At 31.4% G+C, this 16,295-nt stretch overlaps 2 protein-coding genes across 4 annotated transcripts; one reads left to right on the top strand and one right to left on the bottom strand.

Moving 5' to 3' along the window:
• Nucleotides 1-3,015: 3,015 nt before the first annotated feature.
• On the bottom strand, nucleotides 3,016-10,624 carry LOC119615111 (nudix hydrolase 2). Of its 3 annotated transcripts, none has more exons than XM_037971183.1 (5): nucleotides 10,219-10,624; nucleotides 9,465-9,951; nucleotides 9,218-9,342; nucleotides 9,062-9,153; nucleotides 3,016-3,896 (listed from the first exon to the last, which is right to left on the bottom strand). In XM_037971183.1, exons 2-5 carry the CDS (start codon nucleotides 9,740-9,742, stop codon nucleotides 3,258-3,260), a joined length of 1,134 nt encoding a protein of 377 aa, XP_037827111.1. In that variant the 5' UTR covers nucleotides 9,743-9,951; nucleotides 10,219-10,624; the 3' UTR covers nucleotides 3,016-3,257. The 3 variants fall into 3 exon arrangements, with proteins under 3 accessions (XP_037827111.1, XP_037827112.1, XP_037827113.1); XM_037971184.1 differs by having other exon boundaries at nucleotides 3,109-3,896; nucleotides 10,409-10,619; XM_037971185.1 differs by having other exon boundaries at nucleotides 3,109-3,896; nucleotides 9,465-9,763; nucleotides 10,307-10,323.
• Nucleotides 10,625-15,278: 4,654 nt separating this feature from the next.
• On the top strand, nucleotides 15,279-16,082 carry LOC119615112 (leucine-rich repeat-containing protein 58-like). The gene has a single exon (XM_037971186.1). It carries the CDS (start codon nucleotides 15,564-15,566, stop codon nucleotides 16,065-16,067), a length of 504 nt encoding a protein of 167 aa, XP_037827114.1. The 5' UTR covers nucleotides 15,279-15,563; the 3' UTR covers nucleotides 16,068-16,082.
• The last annotated feature ends 213 nt before the right edge of the window (nucleotides 16,083-16,295 follow it).

Below are 16,295 nucleotides of genomic sequence, written 5' to 3'. Positions count from 1 at the left end.
TTGTTTGTTTCCTTCGGCTGTGTGTAATTCTAGTGAATTGATAACAACACTACCTTTGCGAGATATAGCCGGCATTAGTATCCTAATAGGAAATGAGTTTGAGTAAATAGTAATGAAAAACACTCTCGTTAAATCTCTGGGACAAATTGTGACACTCTTTACGCATCTCTCTTTGTAAACAGAAAGCAGGAAGACGAAAACTTTAAGACAAATAAGAAATTAAGGATGAACTAGAATATAACTAGAATAGAACTAGAACAGAACTAGAACAAAACTAGAACAGAACTAGAACAGAACTAGAACAGAACTAGAACAGAACTAGAACAGAACTAGAACAGAACTAGAACAGCACTAGAACAGAACTAGAACAACTAGAACAGAACGAGAACTGAACTAGAACAGAACAGAACGAAAATAGAACTAGAACAGAAATAGAACTAAAACATAACTAGAACAGAACTAGAAAAGAACTAGAACAGAACTAGAACAGAACTAGAACAGAACTAGAACAGAACTAGAACAGAACTAGAACAGAACTAGAACAGAACTAGAACAGAACTAGAACAGAACTAGAACAGAACTAGAACAGAACTAGAACAGAACTAGAACAGAACTAGAACAGAACTAAGAACAGAACTAGAACAGAACTAGAAGAACTAGAACAGAACTAGAACAGAACTAGAACAGAACTAGAACAGAACTAGAACAGAAAGAGAACAGAACTAGAACAGAACGAAAATAGAACTAGAACAGAACTAGAACAGAAATAGTACTAAAACAGAACTAGAACAGAACTAGAACAGAACTAGAACAGAACTAGAACAGAACTACAACAGAACTACAACAGAACTACAACAGAACTAGAACAGAACTAGAACAGAACTAGAACAGAACTAGAACAGAACTACAACAGAACTACAACAGAACTACAACAGAACTAGAACAGAACTAGAACAGAACTAGAACAGAACTAGAGCAGAACTAGAACAGAACTAGAACAGAACTAGAACAGAACAGAACTAGAACAGAACAGAACTATAACAGAACTAGAACAGAACTAGAACAGAACTAGAACAGTACTAGAACAGAACTAGAACAGAACTAGAACAGAACTAGAACAGAACTAGAACAGAACTAGAAAAGAACTAGAACAGAACTAGAACAGAACTAGAACAGAACTAGAACAGAACTAGAACAGAACTAGAACAGAACTAGAACAGAACTAGAACAGAACTAGAACAGAACTAGAACAGAACTAGAACAGAACTAGAACAGAACTAGAACAGAACTAGAACAAGACTAGAACAGAACTAGAACAGAACTAGAACAGAACTAGAACAGAACTAGAACAGAACAGAACTAGAACAGAACTAGAACAGAACTAGAACAGAACTAGAACAGAACTAGAACAGAACTAGAACAGAACTAGAACAGAACTAGAACAGAACTAGAACAGAACTAGAACAGAACTAGAACTAGAATAGAACTAGAACAGAACTAGAACTAGAACAGAACTAGAACTAGAACAGAACTAGAACAGAACTAGAACAGACCTAGAACAGAACTAGAACAGAACTAGAACAGAACTAGAACAGAACTAGAACAGAACAGAACTATAACAGAACTAGAATAGAACTAGAACAGAACCAGAACTAGAATAGAACTAGAACAGAACTAGAACTAGAACGGAACTAGAACAGAACTAGAACAGAACTAGAACAGAACTAGAACAGAACTAGAACAGAACTAGAACAGAACTAGAACAGAACTACAACAGAACTACAACAGAACTACAACAGAACTAGAACAGAACTAGAACAGAACTACAACAGAACTACAACAGAACTACAACAGAACTAGAACAGAACTACAACAGAACTACAACAGAACTAGAACAGAACTAGAACAGAACTAGAACAGAACTACAACAGAACTACAACAGACTAACAGAACTAGAACAGAACTAGAACAGAACTAGAACAGAACTAGAACAGAACTAGAACAGAACTAGAACAGAACTAGAACAGAACTAGAACAGAACTAGAACAGAACTAGAACAGAACTAGAACAGAACTAGAACAGAACTAGAACAGAACTAGAACAGAACTAGAAAAGACTAGAAAAGAACTAGAAAAGAACTAGAACAGAACTAGAACAGAACTAGAACAGAAATAGAACAGAGCTCGAAAGGAATTAGATAAGAACTAAGAGACTTATGAGGCGAAAAGAGAAATTTATTAAGCAAGAAGATACTCTTTAGTTTTACTCTTATTTTACCATTTACTTAAATTAAAATAATAAAAATATGTACAACCCCTTTCCCCCAGAAACTTTACGAAATTGTTTACAGTAACAGTTTTATCTAATGTTTACCCAACCATTAACAATTTCCTAGACAGGAAAAGTAAAGTGTTCATTTTATTATTATTTTGGCCATTTTCTTTAGTTTGAAGGAGAAATCAAAAAACCCCCTTAGAAAAACAAAAACTGAAAGTTTTCTAAAGACAACTTTTATGCAACAAATGTGGGACAGGAAAACGAAAAAGGATATAAATATTTAAACAGGATTTAAAGCATTATAATGATAACTGCTTTATTTAACTTTAAACCCTTGCGTCTTTTTTGTAAGCAATATTTGCCTGGGAGAGCGAGGAGGAGGAGGTTGTTTGAAATGAATATTAAAAAATTAATGTCAATGACTCTTGGAAAGCTTAACATAAACTGTAAATGAGAAAAAAAAAGTGAATGAATAAACATAAAAATGAATGGCATTTTAAGTGGTTTGTGAACAGAGAGGGAAAAAGTGAATAAAAAAATTTATAGAAAGTTTTATGTTTTTTGCTTTTCAAAAAGGACTTGAGGATTAAAGCAACACTTGTGTATTACAAAGAACAATTTGAAAAACAAACTTTCTAGAGGCTGCAAGGAAAATAAACAGGAAAACGGAAATGTTCAACTAAATAAACACATAATAATAAACTTAATTTAGTAATCATATTGAAATTATAACAGTCTAATAACAATTTTATAGTTTTATTTATAAAAATTAAAAGTTTTGTTTTTTTTTCACATTTTTAAAATTTACTATACAAATTTAATAAACAATTTTTAGCTAAACAAATTTCACTTACAATTCCTTTATAAAAGTTATAAAATAAAAGCACAGCTTTTCTTTAGCAATATTTTACAAAACATTTTTCTACAGCTATTAAAAACATTTATGTTATAACATAAAACATAATTTGTCTTAACAAATGTTACAGTTTGTCCAATTCCCGGGAATCCTGCTGTTTACCATTCTTCTCGCTCTCCCCCTCCTCAATTGCCTTCATGTAATATAAACAATATTCCTTTTTCAATATTTGATGTTGGGCCAATTCACAGGTGAAACGTATGCCACGTTTTTTATAATCCAGAAAACATCTTAGGAAATGTCTATTGGTCTCATGAACATTGGGATGTTGTAAGTACTCATCGCAAGGCATCCACTTAACTTTAGCTATTTCACGTTCACAGCGCTGCAATTCCAAAGAAGTAGGTGTTAGGGCCACCACACAATAGATATCGGAACAACCGAAGGGTCCACCGTGAGCATGTCTCATACTAATGACAGTGTTGAAAACACTTTCTACACCTGTCTCTTCGCGTACTTCACGTATGGCGGCGTCCACTATGTTTTCATGGGGCTCAGCATAACCTCCCGGCAATTTCCAACTGTTGGGTATGAGGGCAAAACGTTCTGATACCACGAGCACTTCATTTTTGTCATTCACTACTAGACCTCCCACGCCCAACATGGTATGCGAATAAACGGGTAGATTGGGGTATTCATCCTCCGGTAGCCAACGATTGAGGACCACCATACCGTTTTTGGCATGATGAAATTCGAAATTCATCTGAAACAAGGAGAAGACGGAAATTAGAATACGATAAATGAAAGAGAACAGAACTAGGGAACAACTAGAAAAGAGCTAGAACAGAACTAAACAGATGTAGAACAGAACTAAAACAAAACTAGAACAGAACTAGAACAGAACTACAACAGAACTAGAACAGAACTAGGACAGAACTAGAACAGAACTAGAACAGCACTAGAACAGAACTAGAACAGAACTAGAACAGAACTAGAACAGAACTAGAACAGAACTAGAACAGAACTAGAACAGAACTAGAACAGACCTAGAACAGAACTAGAACAGAACTAGAACAGAACTAGAACAGAACTAGAACAGAACTAGAACAGAACTAGAACAGAACTAGAACAGAACTAGAACAGAACTAGAACAGAACTAGAACAGAACTAGAACAGAACTAGAACAGAACTAGAACAGAACTAGAACAGAACTAGAACAGAACTAGAACAGAACTAGAACAGAACTAGAACAGAACTAGAACAGAACTAGAACAGAACTAGAACAGAACTAGAACAGAACTAGAACAGAACTAGAACAGAACTAGAATAGAACTAGAACAGAACTAGAACAGAACTAGAATAGAACTAGAACAGAACTAGAACAGAACTAGAACAGAAATAGAACAGAACTAGAACAGAACAAGAACAGAACTAGAACAGAACTAGAACAGAACTAGAACAGAACTAGAACAGAACTAGAGCAGAAATAGAACAGAACTAGAACAGAACTAGAACAGAACTAGAACAGAACTAGAACAGAACTAGAACAGAACTAGAACAGAACTAGAACAGAACTAGAACAGAACTAGAACTGAACTAGAACAGAACTAGAACAGAACTAGAACAGAACTAGAACAGAACTAGAACTGAACTAGAACTAGAACTGAACTAGAACTAGAACTGAACTAGAACTGAACTAGAACAGAACTAGAACAGAACTAGAACAGAACTAGAACAGAACTAGAACAGAACTAGAACAGAACTAGAACAGAACTAGAACAGAACTAGAACAGAACAGAACTAGAAGAGACCTAGAACAGAACTAGAACAGAACTAGAACAGCACTAGAACAGAACTAGAACAGAACTAGAACAGAACTAGAACAGAACTAGAACAGAACAGAACTAGAAGAGACCTAGAACAGAACTAGAACAGAACTAGAACAGAACTAGAACAGCCTAGAACAGAACTAGACAGAACTAGAACAGAACTAGAACAGAACTAGAACAGAACTAGAACAGAACTAGAACAGAACTAGAACAGAACTAGAACAGAACTAGAGCAGAACTAGAACAGAACTAGAACTAGAACAGAACAGAACTAGAAGAGACCTAGAACAGAACTAGAACAGACCTAGAACAGAACTAGAACAGCACTAGAACAGAACTAGAACAGAACTAGAACAGAACTAGAACAGAACTAGAACAGAACTAGAACAGAACTAGAACAGAACTAGAACAGAACTAGAACAGAACTAGAACAGACCTAGAACAGAACTAAAACAGATGTAGAACAGAACTAAAACAGATGTAGAACAGAACTAAAACAAACTAGAACAGAACTAGAACAGAACTAGAACAGAATTAGAACAGAACTAGAACAGAACTAGAACAGAACTAGAACAGAACTAGAACAGAACTAGAACAGAATTAGAACAGAACTAGAACAGAACTAGAACAGAACTAGAACAGAACTAGAACAGAACTAGAACAGAACTAGAACAGAACTAGAACAGAACTAGAACAGAACTAGAACAGAACTAGAACAGAACTAGAACAGAACTAGAACAGAACTAGAACAGAACTAGAACAGAACTAGAAACAGAACTAGAACAGAACTAGAACAGAACTAGAACAGAACTAGAACAGAACTAGAACAGAAACTAGAACAGAACTAGAACAGAACTAGAACAGAACTAGAACAAAACTAGAACAGAACTAGAACAGAACTAGAACAGAACTAGAACAGAACTAGAACAGAACTAGAACAGAACTAGAAACAGAACTAGAACAGAACTAGACAGAACAGAACAGAACAGAACTAGAACAGAACTAGAACAGAACTAGAAACAGAAACCTAGAACAGAACTAGAACAGAACTAGAACAGAACTAGAACAGAACTAGAACCAGAACTAGAACAGAACTAGAACAGAACTAGAACAGAACTAGAACAGAACTCAGAACAGAACTAGAACAGAACTAGAACAGAACTAGAACAGAACTAGAACAGAACTAGAACAGAACTAGAACAGAACTAGAATAGAACTAGAACAGAACTAGAATAGAACAGAACTAGAACAGAACTAAAACAAACTAGAACAGAACTAGAACAAACTAGAACAGAACTGGAACAGAACTAGAACAGAACTAGAACAGAACTAGAACAGAACTAGAACAGAACTAGAAATGAACTAGAACAGAACTAGAACAGAACTAGAACAGAACTAGAACAGAACTAGAACAGAACTAGAACAGAACTAGAACAGAACTAGAACAGAACTAGAACAGAACTAGAACAGAACTTGAACAGAACTAGAACAGGAACTAGAACAGAACTAGAACAGAACAGAACTAGAACAGAACTAGAACAGAACTAGACAACTAGAACAGAACTAGAACAGAACTAGAACAGAACTAGAACAGAACTAGAACAGAACTAGAACAGAACTAGAACAGAACTAGAACAGAACTAGAACAGAACTAGAACAGAACTAGCACAGAACTAGAAAACAGAACTAGAACAGAACTAGAACAGAACTAGAACAGAACTAGAACAGAACTAGAATAGAACAGAACTAGAACAGAACTAAAGAAAACTAGAACAGAACTAGAACAAAACTAGAACAGAACTGGAACAGAACTAGAACAGAACTAGAACAGAACTAGAACCGAACTAGAACAGAACTAGTATAGAACTAAAACTGATTTAAAAGTTTCCGATATAATATATAATTGTTCCAGATCTAAAGAATTGAATTGAACTTATTAGATGGACTTAACATTGGATGGACTATTCAATAAAAATTAATATGTGTCAATGACCACTTTTGGTAAAAACCTATTTGTGACAAAAAACCCATTTATGTCAAGTCCATATTTTTTCAGTCATTATCTTAATTAACTCTAATCTTAAGTATTTTTAAAATAGCACATGTTTCAAGTGCTTTTTGCTGCCTTCCAAGTGCATAAACAAATTATGTAGACATGTGGAAAATTATCTTTATTGCTGTTATAAAAATCAAAATAAACTAAATTTTTATTAATAATTTATATGATTTAAGATATGCTAATTTCAAATAATTAAAATTTTTTGAAAAATTATAAAATTTTTTATAACTTAGTTCTCGTGCCTTGAAGATAAATTGAATATGAGATAAAAATTACGTAAACTTTTTAAAAACCGAAAAAAAAACTTGGCATTACTGATTTACGTCACGGATGCCATGATTTCTGTATTCCTTTTTTGAGAGCTGAACGATTTATTACGTTTTAATAATAAATCCAAAATCGGAGTTAATAATTACTAATAGTTTCAATAAATTACGCTTAATTGTTGAATACAAAAAGTATTGAGATTTTCAATAGATTTTTTTCATTAAATATGTTTTAATTTATTCCAAAATATGAATTGCAAATGATCAGCTATATCTGATTTTGAAAACTATGTCACTATAAACGAATACAAATTTAGTAATTCAGAATATATTCATAAATTATTTGATTATACATTTTTACTGAACTAGAATTATACTAAACTAATCACAAATAGAACTAGAACTGAACTGGAACTAAACTAGAACAGAACTACAATAGAACTAGACAAGAACAGAACTAGAACAGAACTAAAACAGAACTAAAACAGAACTAGAACAGAACTAGAACAGAACTAGAACAGAACTACAACAGAACTAGAACAGAACTACAACAGAACTAGAACAGAACTAGAACAGAACTAGAACAGAACTAGAACAGAACTAGAACAGAACTGGAAACAGAACTAGAACAGAACTAGAACAGAACTAGAACAGAACTAGAACAGAACTAGAACAGAACTAGAACAGAACTAGAACAGAACTAGAACAGAACTAGAACAGAACTAGAACAGAACTAGAACAGAACTAGAACAGAACTAGAACAGAACTAGAACAGAACTAGAACAGAACTAGAACAGAACTAGAACAGAACTAGAACAGAACTAGAACAGAACTAGAACAGAACTAGAACAGAACTAGAACAGAACTAGAACAGAACTAGAACAGACCTAGAACAGAACTAGAACTGAACTAGAACAGAACTAGAACTGTAACTATAACTAGAACAGAACTAGAACTGTAACTATAACTAGAACATGAACTAGAACTGTAACTATAACTAGAACTGAACTAGAACTGTAACTATAACTAGAATGAACTAGAACTGAACTAGAACCTGAACTAGAACTGAGCTAGAACTGAACTAGAACTGAACTAGAACTGAGCCTAGAACTTGAACTGATACTGAACTAGAACTGAACTAGACTGAACTAGAACTGAACATAGAACTGAACTAGAACTGAACTAGAATGAACTAGAACTGAACTAGACTGAACTAGAACTGACTAGAACTGAACTAGAACTGAAACTAGAACTGAACTAGAACTGAACTAGAACTGAACTAGAACTGAAACTAGAACTGAACTAGAAACTAGAACTGAACTAGAACTGAACTAGAACTGAACTAGAACTGAACTAGAACTGAACTAGAACTGAACTAGAACTGAACTAGAACTGAACTAGAACTGAACTAGAACTGAACTAGAACTGAACTAGAATGACTATGAACTAGACTGAACTAGAACTGAACTAGAACTGAACTAGAACTAAACTAGAACTGAACTAGAACTGAACTAGAACTGAACCAGAACTGAACTAGAACTCAACTAGAACTGAACTAGAACTGAACTAGAACTGAACTAGAACTGAACTAGAACTGAACTAGAACTGAACTAGAACTGAACTAGAACTGAACTAGAACTGAACTAGAACTGAACTAGAACTGAACTAGAACTGAACTAGAACTGAACTAGAACTGAACTAGAACTGAACTAGAACTGAACTACAACTGAAGTAGAACTGAACTGGTTTAGAACTAGAAGAGAATTCACCTTACCTTGGTTAAATGTGGCACCCATTCGGAATGTTCCGTTTTAACATGAAACCAAATAGCACGTCTTTTCTGTTCCTGCCAATAGGCCAAAGATTCTAAAATAGAAGAAACATTTTATAAAATATGTTTATTAATTAAGTAAGAAGTAACATTTAATACTTTCTAATTTTTCAGCAAAATTATCCTCTGGATTAAATTCTACAGCAGAATCTACAGTGATGCCATTAAAACGATCCAAAGAACCCTTAAATAAGCCAGGCGGAGCATCCATTATGTTTTTATATCTAAGAGAGGAAATGAAAGAATAAATTTAGTTAATGGAAAATATTTAGTAGAATACGTTTTTTTTTTTTTGGAGTACATTTTCTTTTTTTTATTATTATTTTATGATTATTATTTAACTTACTTATGAAAAGTACTTAATGGCAGGCAGGTTTTATCTATTTTGTTTATTAGTTTTAATAAGGAAGTATTTTTGACAGCTGTTTGAGGTAATTTTTGTTGTTGCTGTTGAGTTGGGGTTCTCCAATTATTTAGATCAATAGCAGAGAGTAAATGATAATTGCGTGTCGTTGTTGTTGTTGCGGTGGCGGTTAATTTAGTAGTAATTGATAAACTTGTTGTTGTTTTGAAATTTGTTGATCTTAAAACTGTTAAACCAACATACTTTAGACTAGACGACATTTATAATTGAATTGTTTTATACTATTTCGTAATTATAAATCAATAATAGAATAATATTTATTATTTTCTTTCTTTTCAGCCAATAAGTAGATATTTGTTGCTTTTTAGTAGATTATATACAATTATCAATAAATATTATTCTTCTTACAAACCAAAATTATATGTAAATGAGTTAGAGAATGGCAGAGTAAAAACAAATCATAATAAATCTAAAAAAAAAATAAAATAAAATTATACAATAAAAAACAATTTCGACTGGAGAATGGGTTGGTGTTTACGATTAGGAAGTGTCTATGTAGAGAGTGTCTAGAGAGTCGTACAGATAAGTTATTAAACATTTAAATTAACAACTGAACACTACCTACAAACGTTATGCTCTTAAAGCTGTCATAAAAAACTAGAACAAAAAAAAAATAACTAATTTGTTATAAAAATATATAATTTAGCAATAAAAGATAAGCTGCATTAAAGTTTACCTAGTAACACCAATAAAATGAAAAGTTATGATAAATATATCACTTGTATATTACTAACAGTCTATTAACCCTTAATTTAAGTATTTACAGTGTATTTTATCACTTAAATAACCTAATTCTCACAGTGTATTATTATTATAACAACATGCTTTAATTCCCCTTGGATTTTGTACTCTTTCGTTTTATTTACTTTTTTTTATTATAACACTTTTATTTTTATAACTTTCTTTATAAAAAACTTGCTTTTTCCTTCGAAATTTTAAACAATTTTATTCTATTTTATATTTTGCACAAATTTATTTAATTAATTTTTAATTTATTCTATACTTTTTGTGAAATAACAATGAAAAAATTCTGCCACTTAAATTGTTATGCGTATAACAGCTGACTTTGATTACTATACTCTGCTATTATAATAGCATTTGACATTCCTGTTTAACAGTTGTTTTGTTTACATTTTAAAGTGTTTGTTAAGTGTTAAAATAAGGACAGTGTTGTTAAACATATATTCAATAAAATTGAGCAATTATAACGGAAAAAGAACATTTGAATAGAAGAAAAACTGAAGAAATATAAGAATTTAAATTATTTTTATAAATTGATATAATACTTAAGAATTTCCTTAATATTTTAATACAATAAAAGAGTGAAAAGAAATTCTGTTCTAGTTAAGTTTTAGTTCTGTTCTAGTTAAGTTTTAGTTCTGTTCTAGTTCTGTTCTAGTTCTGTTCTAGTTCTGTTCTAGTTCTGTTCTAGTTCTGTTCTAGTTCTGTTCTAGTTCTGTTCTAGTTCTGTTCTAGTTCTGTTCTAGTTCTGTTCTGTTCTAGTTCTGTTCCAGTTCTGTTCTAGTTCTGTTCTAGTTCTGTTCTAGTTCTGTTATAGTTCCGTTCTAGTTCTAGTTCTGTTCTAGTTCTGTTCTAGTTCTGTTCTAGTTCTGTTCTAGTTCTGTTCTAGTTCTGTTCTAGTTCTGTTCTAGTTCTGTTCTAGTTCTGTTCTAGTTCTGTTCTAGTTCTGTTCTAGTTCTGTTCTAGTTCTGTTCTAGTTCAGTTCTAGTTCTGTTCTAGTTCTGTTCTAGTTCTGTTCTAGTTCTGTTCTAGTTCTGTTCTAGTTCTGTTCTAGTTCTGTTCTAGTTCTGTTCTAGTTCTGTTCTAGTTCTGTTCTAGTTTGTTCTAGTTCTCTAGTTCTAGTTCTGTTCTAGTTTTTTTCTAGTTCTGTTCTAGTTCTGCTCTAGTTCTGTTCTAGTTCTGTTCTAGTTCTGTTCTAGTTCTGTTCTAGTTCTGTTCTAGTTCTGTTCTAGTTCTGTTCTAGTTCTGTTCTAGTTCTGTTCTAGTTCTGTTCTAGTTCTGTTCTAGTTCTGTTCTAGTTCTGTTCTAGTTCAGTTCTAGTTCTGTTCTAGTTCTTCTGTTCTAGTTCTGTTCTAGTTCTGTTCTAGTTCTGTTCTAGTTCTGTTCTAGTTCTGTTCTAGTTCTGTTCTAGTTCTGTTCTAGTTCTGTTCTAGTTCTGTTCTAGTTCTGTTCTAGTTATGTTCTAGTTCTGTTCTAGTTCTGCTCTAGTTCTGTTCTAGTTCTAGTTCTGTTCTAGTTCTGTTATAGTTCTGTTCTAGTTCTGTTCTAGTTCTGTTCTAGTTCTGTTCTAGTTCTAGTTCTGTTCTAGTTCTAGTTCTGTTCTAGTTCTGTTCTAGTTCTGTTCTAGTTCTGTTCTAGTTCTGTTCTAGTTCTGTTCTAGTTCTGTTCTAGTTCTGTTCTAGTTCTGTTCTAGTTCTGTTCTAGTTCTGTTCTAGTTCTGTTCTAGTTCTGTTCTAGTTCTGTTCTAGTTCTGTTCTAGTTCTGTTCTAGTTCTGTTCTAGTTCTGTTCTAGTTCTGTTCTAGTTCTGTTCTAGTTCTGTTCTAGTTCTGTTCTAGTTCTGTTCTAGTTCTGTTCTAGTTCTGTTCTAGTTCTGTTCTAGTTCTGTTCTAGTTCTGTTCTAGTTCTGTTCTAGTTCTGTTCTAGTTCTGTTCTAGTTCTAGTTCTGTTCTAGTTCTGTTCTAGTTCTGTTCTAGTTCTGTTCTAGTTCTGTTCTAGTTCTGTTCTAGTTCTGTTCTAGTTCTGTTCTAGTTCTGTTTGTTCTATTCTAGTTCTGTTCTAGTTCTGTTCTAGTTCTGTTCTAGTTCTGTTCTAGTTCTGTTCTAGTTCTGTTCTAGTTCTGTTCTAGTCTGTTCTAGTTCTGTTCTAGTTCTGTTCTAGTTCTGTTCTAGTTCTGTTCTAGTTCTGTTCTAGTTCTGTTCTAGTTCTGTTCTAGTTCTGTTCTAGTTCTGTTCAGTTCTGTTCTAGTTCTGTTCTAGTTCTGTTCTAGTTCTGTTCTAGTTCTGTTCTAGTTCTGTTCTAGTTCTGTTCTAGTTCTGTTCTAGTTCTGTTCTAGTTCTGTTCTAGTTCTGTTCTAGTTCTGTTCTAGTTCTGTTCTAGTTCTGTTCTAGTTCGTTCTAGTTCTGTTCTAGTTCTGTTCTAGTTCTGTTCTAGTTTCTGTTCTAGTTCTGTTCTAGTTCTGTTCTAGTTCTGTTCTAGTTCTGTTCTAGTTCTGTTCTAGTTCTGTTCTAGTTCTGTTCTAGTTCTGTTTCTAGTTCTGTTTCTAGTTCTGTTCTAGTTCTGTTCTAGTTCTGTTCTAGTTCTGTTCTAGTTCTGTTCTAGTTTCTGTTCTGTTCGTTTTCTAGTTCTGTTCTAGTTCTGTTCTAGTTCTAGTTCTGTCTAGTTCTAGTTCTAGTTCTGTTCTAGTTCTGTTTCTAGTTCTGGTTTTTCTGTTCTAGTTTCTAGTTCTGTTCTAGTTCTGTTCTAGTTCTGTTCTAGTTCTGTTCTAGTTCTGTTCTAGTTCTGTTCTAGTTCTGTTCTAGTTCTGTTCTAGTTCTGTTCTAGTTCTGTTCTAGTTCTGTTCTAGTTCTGTTCTAGTTCTGTTCTAGTTCTGTTCTAGTTCTGTTCTAGTTCTGTTCTAGTTCTGTTCTAGTTCTGTTCTAATTCTGTTCTAGTTCTGTTCTAGTTCTGTTCTAGTTCTGTTCTAGTTCTGTTCTAGTTCAGTTCTAGTTCTGTTCTAGTTCAGTTCTAGTTCAGTTCTAGCTCATTTCTAGTTCATTTCTAGTTCATTTCTAGTTCAGTTCTAGTTCAGTTCTAGGTCAATTCTAGTTTTGTTCTATTTCAGTTCTAGTTCTGTTCTAGTTCAGTTCTAGGCCTGTTCTAGTTCTGTTCTAGTTTGAACAATTTGTTCTGTTCTGTTTTGTTCTAGTTCCGTTTGATTTGTGTTCTAGTTTGATCAATTTCCTTTAAATTTACTGTAGAGTCTTTAAAATTCGTTTTCAATTTAATAAATATTTATATATTTGATACACAATTCAAAATAATGGTAGTTGCACTTTATGGTCAACTTTTTTGTTCCCCCCATTATATTAATTTAAAAGATTAAAACACATTTAATAATAAAAATAGTATTGTCAGCAATTATTAAAAAATAGAAAAAAAAATCACAAAGAAAATGAGTCTGCAAAAATTTAAAAAAAAACAATACAATAACAAAATTATTATTTTTTTGATAAGAAATAGAAAATAATTTCAAATATATTTAAAGTATATTCGCATAAAATTTAATGTAAACAAAATAAAATTTTAGAAAAAATCACAAGGAAAGTAAGTATTAGAGAGATAATTTCAATTGTCTCCAATTAGTTTTAGAATTATGTAAAAAAAATAAACTATTATTCCTGTAATACATAAGTAAACATGGAAATTTATTATTATTTTTTTTTTTTTAAATTGTTGTTATTTTGTGTGAGTGAAAATAAATATTGACGTTAAAGTGTAAAATAATGAAATATATAAAATAAAATTACGGAGAAAGATGAATGATAAGAGTAAGACAATCTTGCAAAAACTGGCTTTAGAAATTAATAGGGGTTAAACGAATTTAAAATGAGCTTTTTTATAAAAATTTGTTTAAACAAATAGAAAATTAGAATATTATTTATAAAACACATTGATTTTAAAACGTTTTATTGGACTATTTTATGAAAGTTTAAATATTTTAGTTTTCTTTTAATATTTATTTTATCTTAATTATAAATTCATAGTTGGCATTACTGTTTTACCAGTAGCGGTTGTTTTAACAGTTTGTTTACAATTGAATGAATGACAGCAGAAGTATAAAATATTATAATGTGAAAACTTTTTGTGAAATTTTTATAAAAAGTCTAGAATTAGTAAAAGATTTATATATTTTTGAAAAATAGACACAATTTCAATTTGATATACAATATGTATAATTTATCTTCTTTAACTGTTAAATTAAGGAGTTTAAAATTAATATTACCAAAAAATTTCTATAAAAAGTTAGTTTGTCTTATTTTTTGCAAAAACTGTTTAAGAAACTTGTTATATAAGAAACAAATTGTATATTTTTGAAAAGTAGACATAATTTCCTATACATTGATATATAATATGTTTAATAAATATCTTTCAACTTGTGAAATTATTGGCTTAGAAAGTAGCAACTTTGAAAATCTGACGAAAAACGCTTCTTAGTTGTTTTTTGTAAGAAATCTTGCATGAACTATTAAATTATTAAAAATTTGTATATATTATCTAAAAGTAGACATAATTTCCTAAATTTTGATATATAATAATCTATCTTATTATTTCGTATATCAAAATAAAAGATAGGTTAAGTAAAGCAAAAGTTTACTAAATAAATTTTATATAATTTACTAGTAGTTGTCACATTTGAAGCCATTACTTTAAGGGATGTCAAAGCTAGAGTAGATATATTATATATCACTGAAAAGGAAATTATGTCTACTTTTTAAAAGTGTATGTTATTCTCATTTATTGCAAACTTAATTGAAGACTTTTTGCAAAAAAGTTTTTTGAAGAAATTTTCTAGTTGTAGAATATTAAATAGTCGGGTGCAAAAAAAGTCGACTTAAATTAGATTAAGAAAGTTTTTTTTTGTTCCTACGACTTTCACACACATTGAATAAGAAATATACACTGTCTAGAGGTGATAATAAATTGAACACTTGATTAAGTCAAGCTTTATAGGCGAGAGTCAAACTATAGACTGATCATTTCAACAACGTATGTTTTTCAGAACGGACACGGATTTTATTATATAAAAAAATTTCAAGAAAATAAAACGGGCGTGTAAACAAACTTAAAGAAAAGTGGAAAAGTGAAAACTAGGGCAACATATCAAAGAAAAACAGAAAATTATGTGATAAATTGAAAATAAATAAGAGATAAATAAAAATAATTATTTAAAAGAATATTTAAACAATTTTTAACAAATTCATTTAATTGTAAAAGAAAAAAAATATAATAAACAAAACAAAATGGAGGTTTATACATCAGATAGCAGTGACACCGACTCACGCGAACAGAAAACTTTGGATTATGGCCGCATGAATTTATACGAAATCACTTTGGAAGATGATCTCTACTCCGAGACTAAACAGCGTTTGAAATCACAAAAAGATATAGAAATTTTATTACTCAATCATAATCGTCTCAAATTTTTACCCACGACCATTAAGAATTTCACAAATTTACGCATTTTGGATTTAAGTTCAAATCAATTGACAGAATTACCCGAAGCAATAGCCCAATTGCCGTTGGTCACTTTAGTGGCCAAAAATAATCAATTAACCAATCAATCATTGCCCAAAACGTTTACCATGAAAAATCAACAATCCTGCCTAAAAGAATTGAATTTAAGTGGCAATCTTTTGACCCACTTTCCGGAACAGGTTATCGAATTAAGGAATTTGAAATATTTATATGTTGGAGGCAATCAAATAACCGCCATAAGCAAAGATATCTGGAAAATGCAAAGGTGAGTGTTAAGGTTAAATTAAAGTCCTACTTTAGAGACGTCAATTGGGAAATTTTAACTATTAATTTGAATTATAACAAAAGTTTAATTAAATTTAATTTACAAAAAAACAGACAGAAAAAGTTGATAAACTTTTTATTTTAAGGGTCATTTATACTAAAAAACTTTTAATAAAATTTTTAATATGGTTGCTTGCTCAAGTATTATTTTTAATCTTTTATTTTAAATTCTT

The sequence above is a fragment of the Lucilia sericata genome, unplaced genomic scaffold, assembly GCF_015586225.1.
Source record: "Lucilia sericata isolate MDLA Ls3-8-SP2 unplaced genomic scaffold, ASM1558622v1 Contig004115F_arrow, whole genome shotgun sequence".
NCBI classification, from domain to species: Eukaryota; Metazoa; Arthropoda; class Insecta; order Diptera; family Calliphoridae; genus Lucilia; species Lucilia sericata.
The sequence above is the reverse complement of the archived record's forward strand: the minus strand, read 5'-3'. Positions and strand labels throughout refer to the sequence as shown.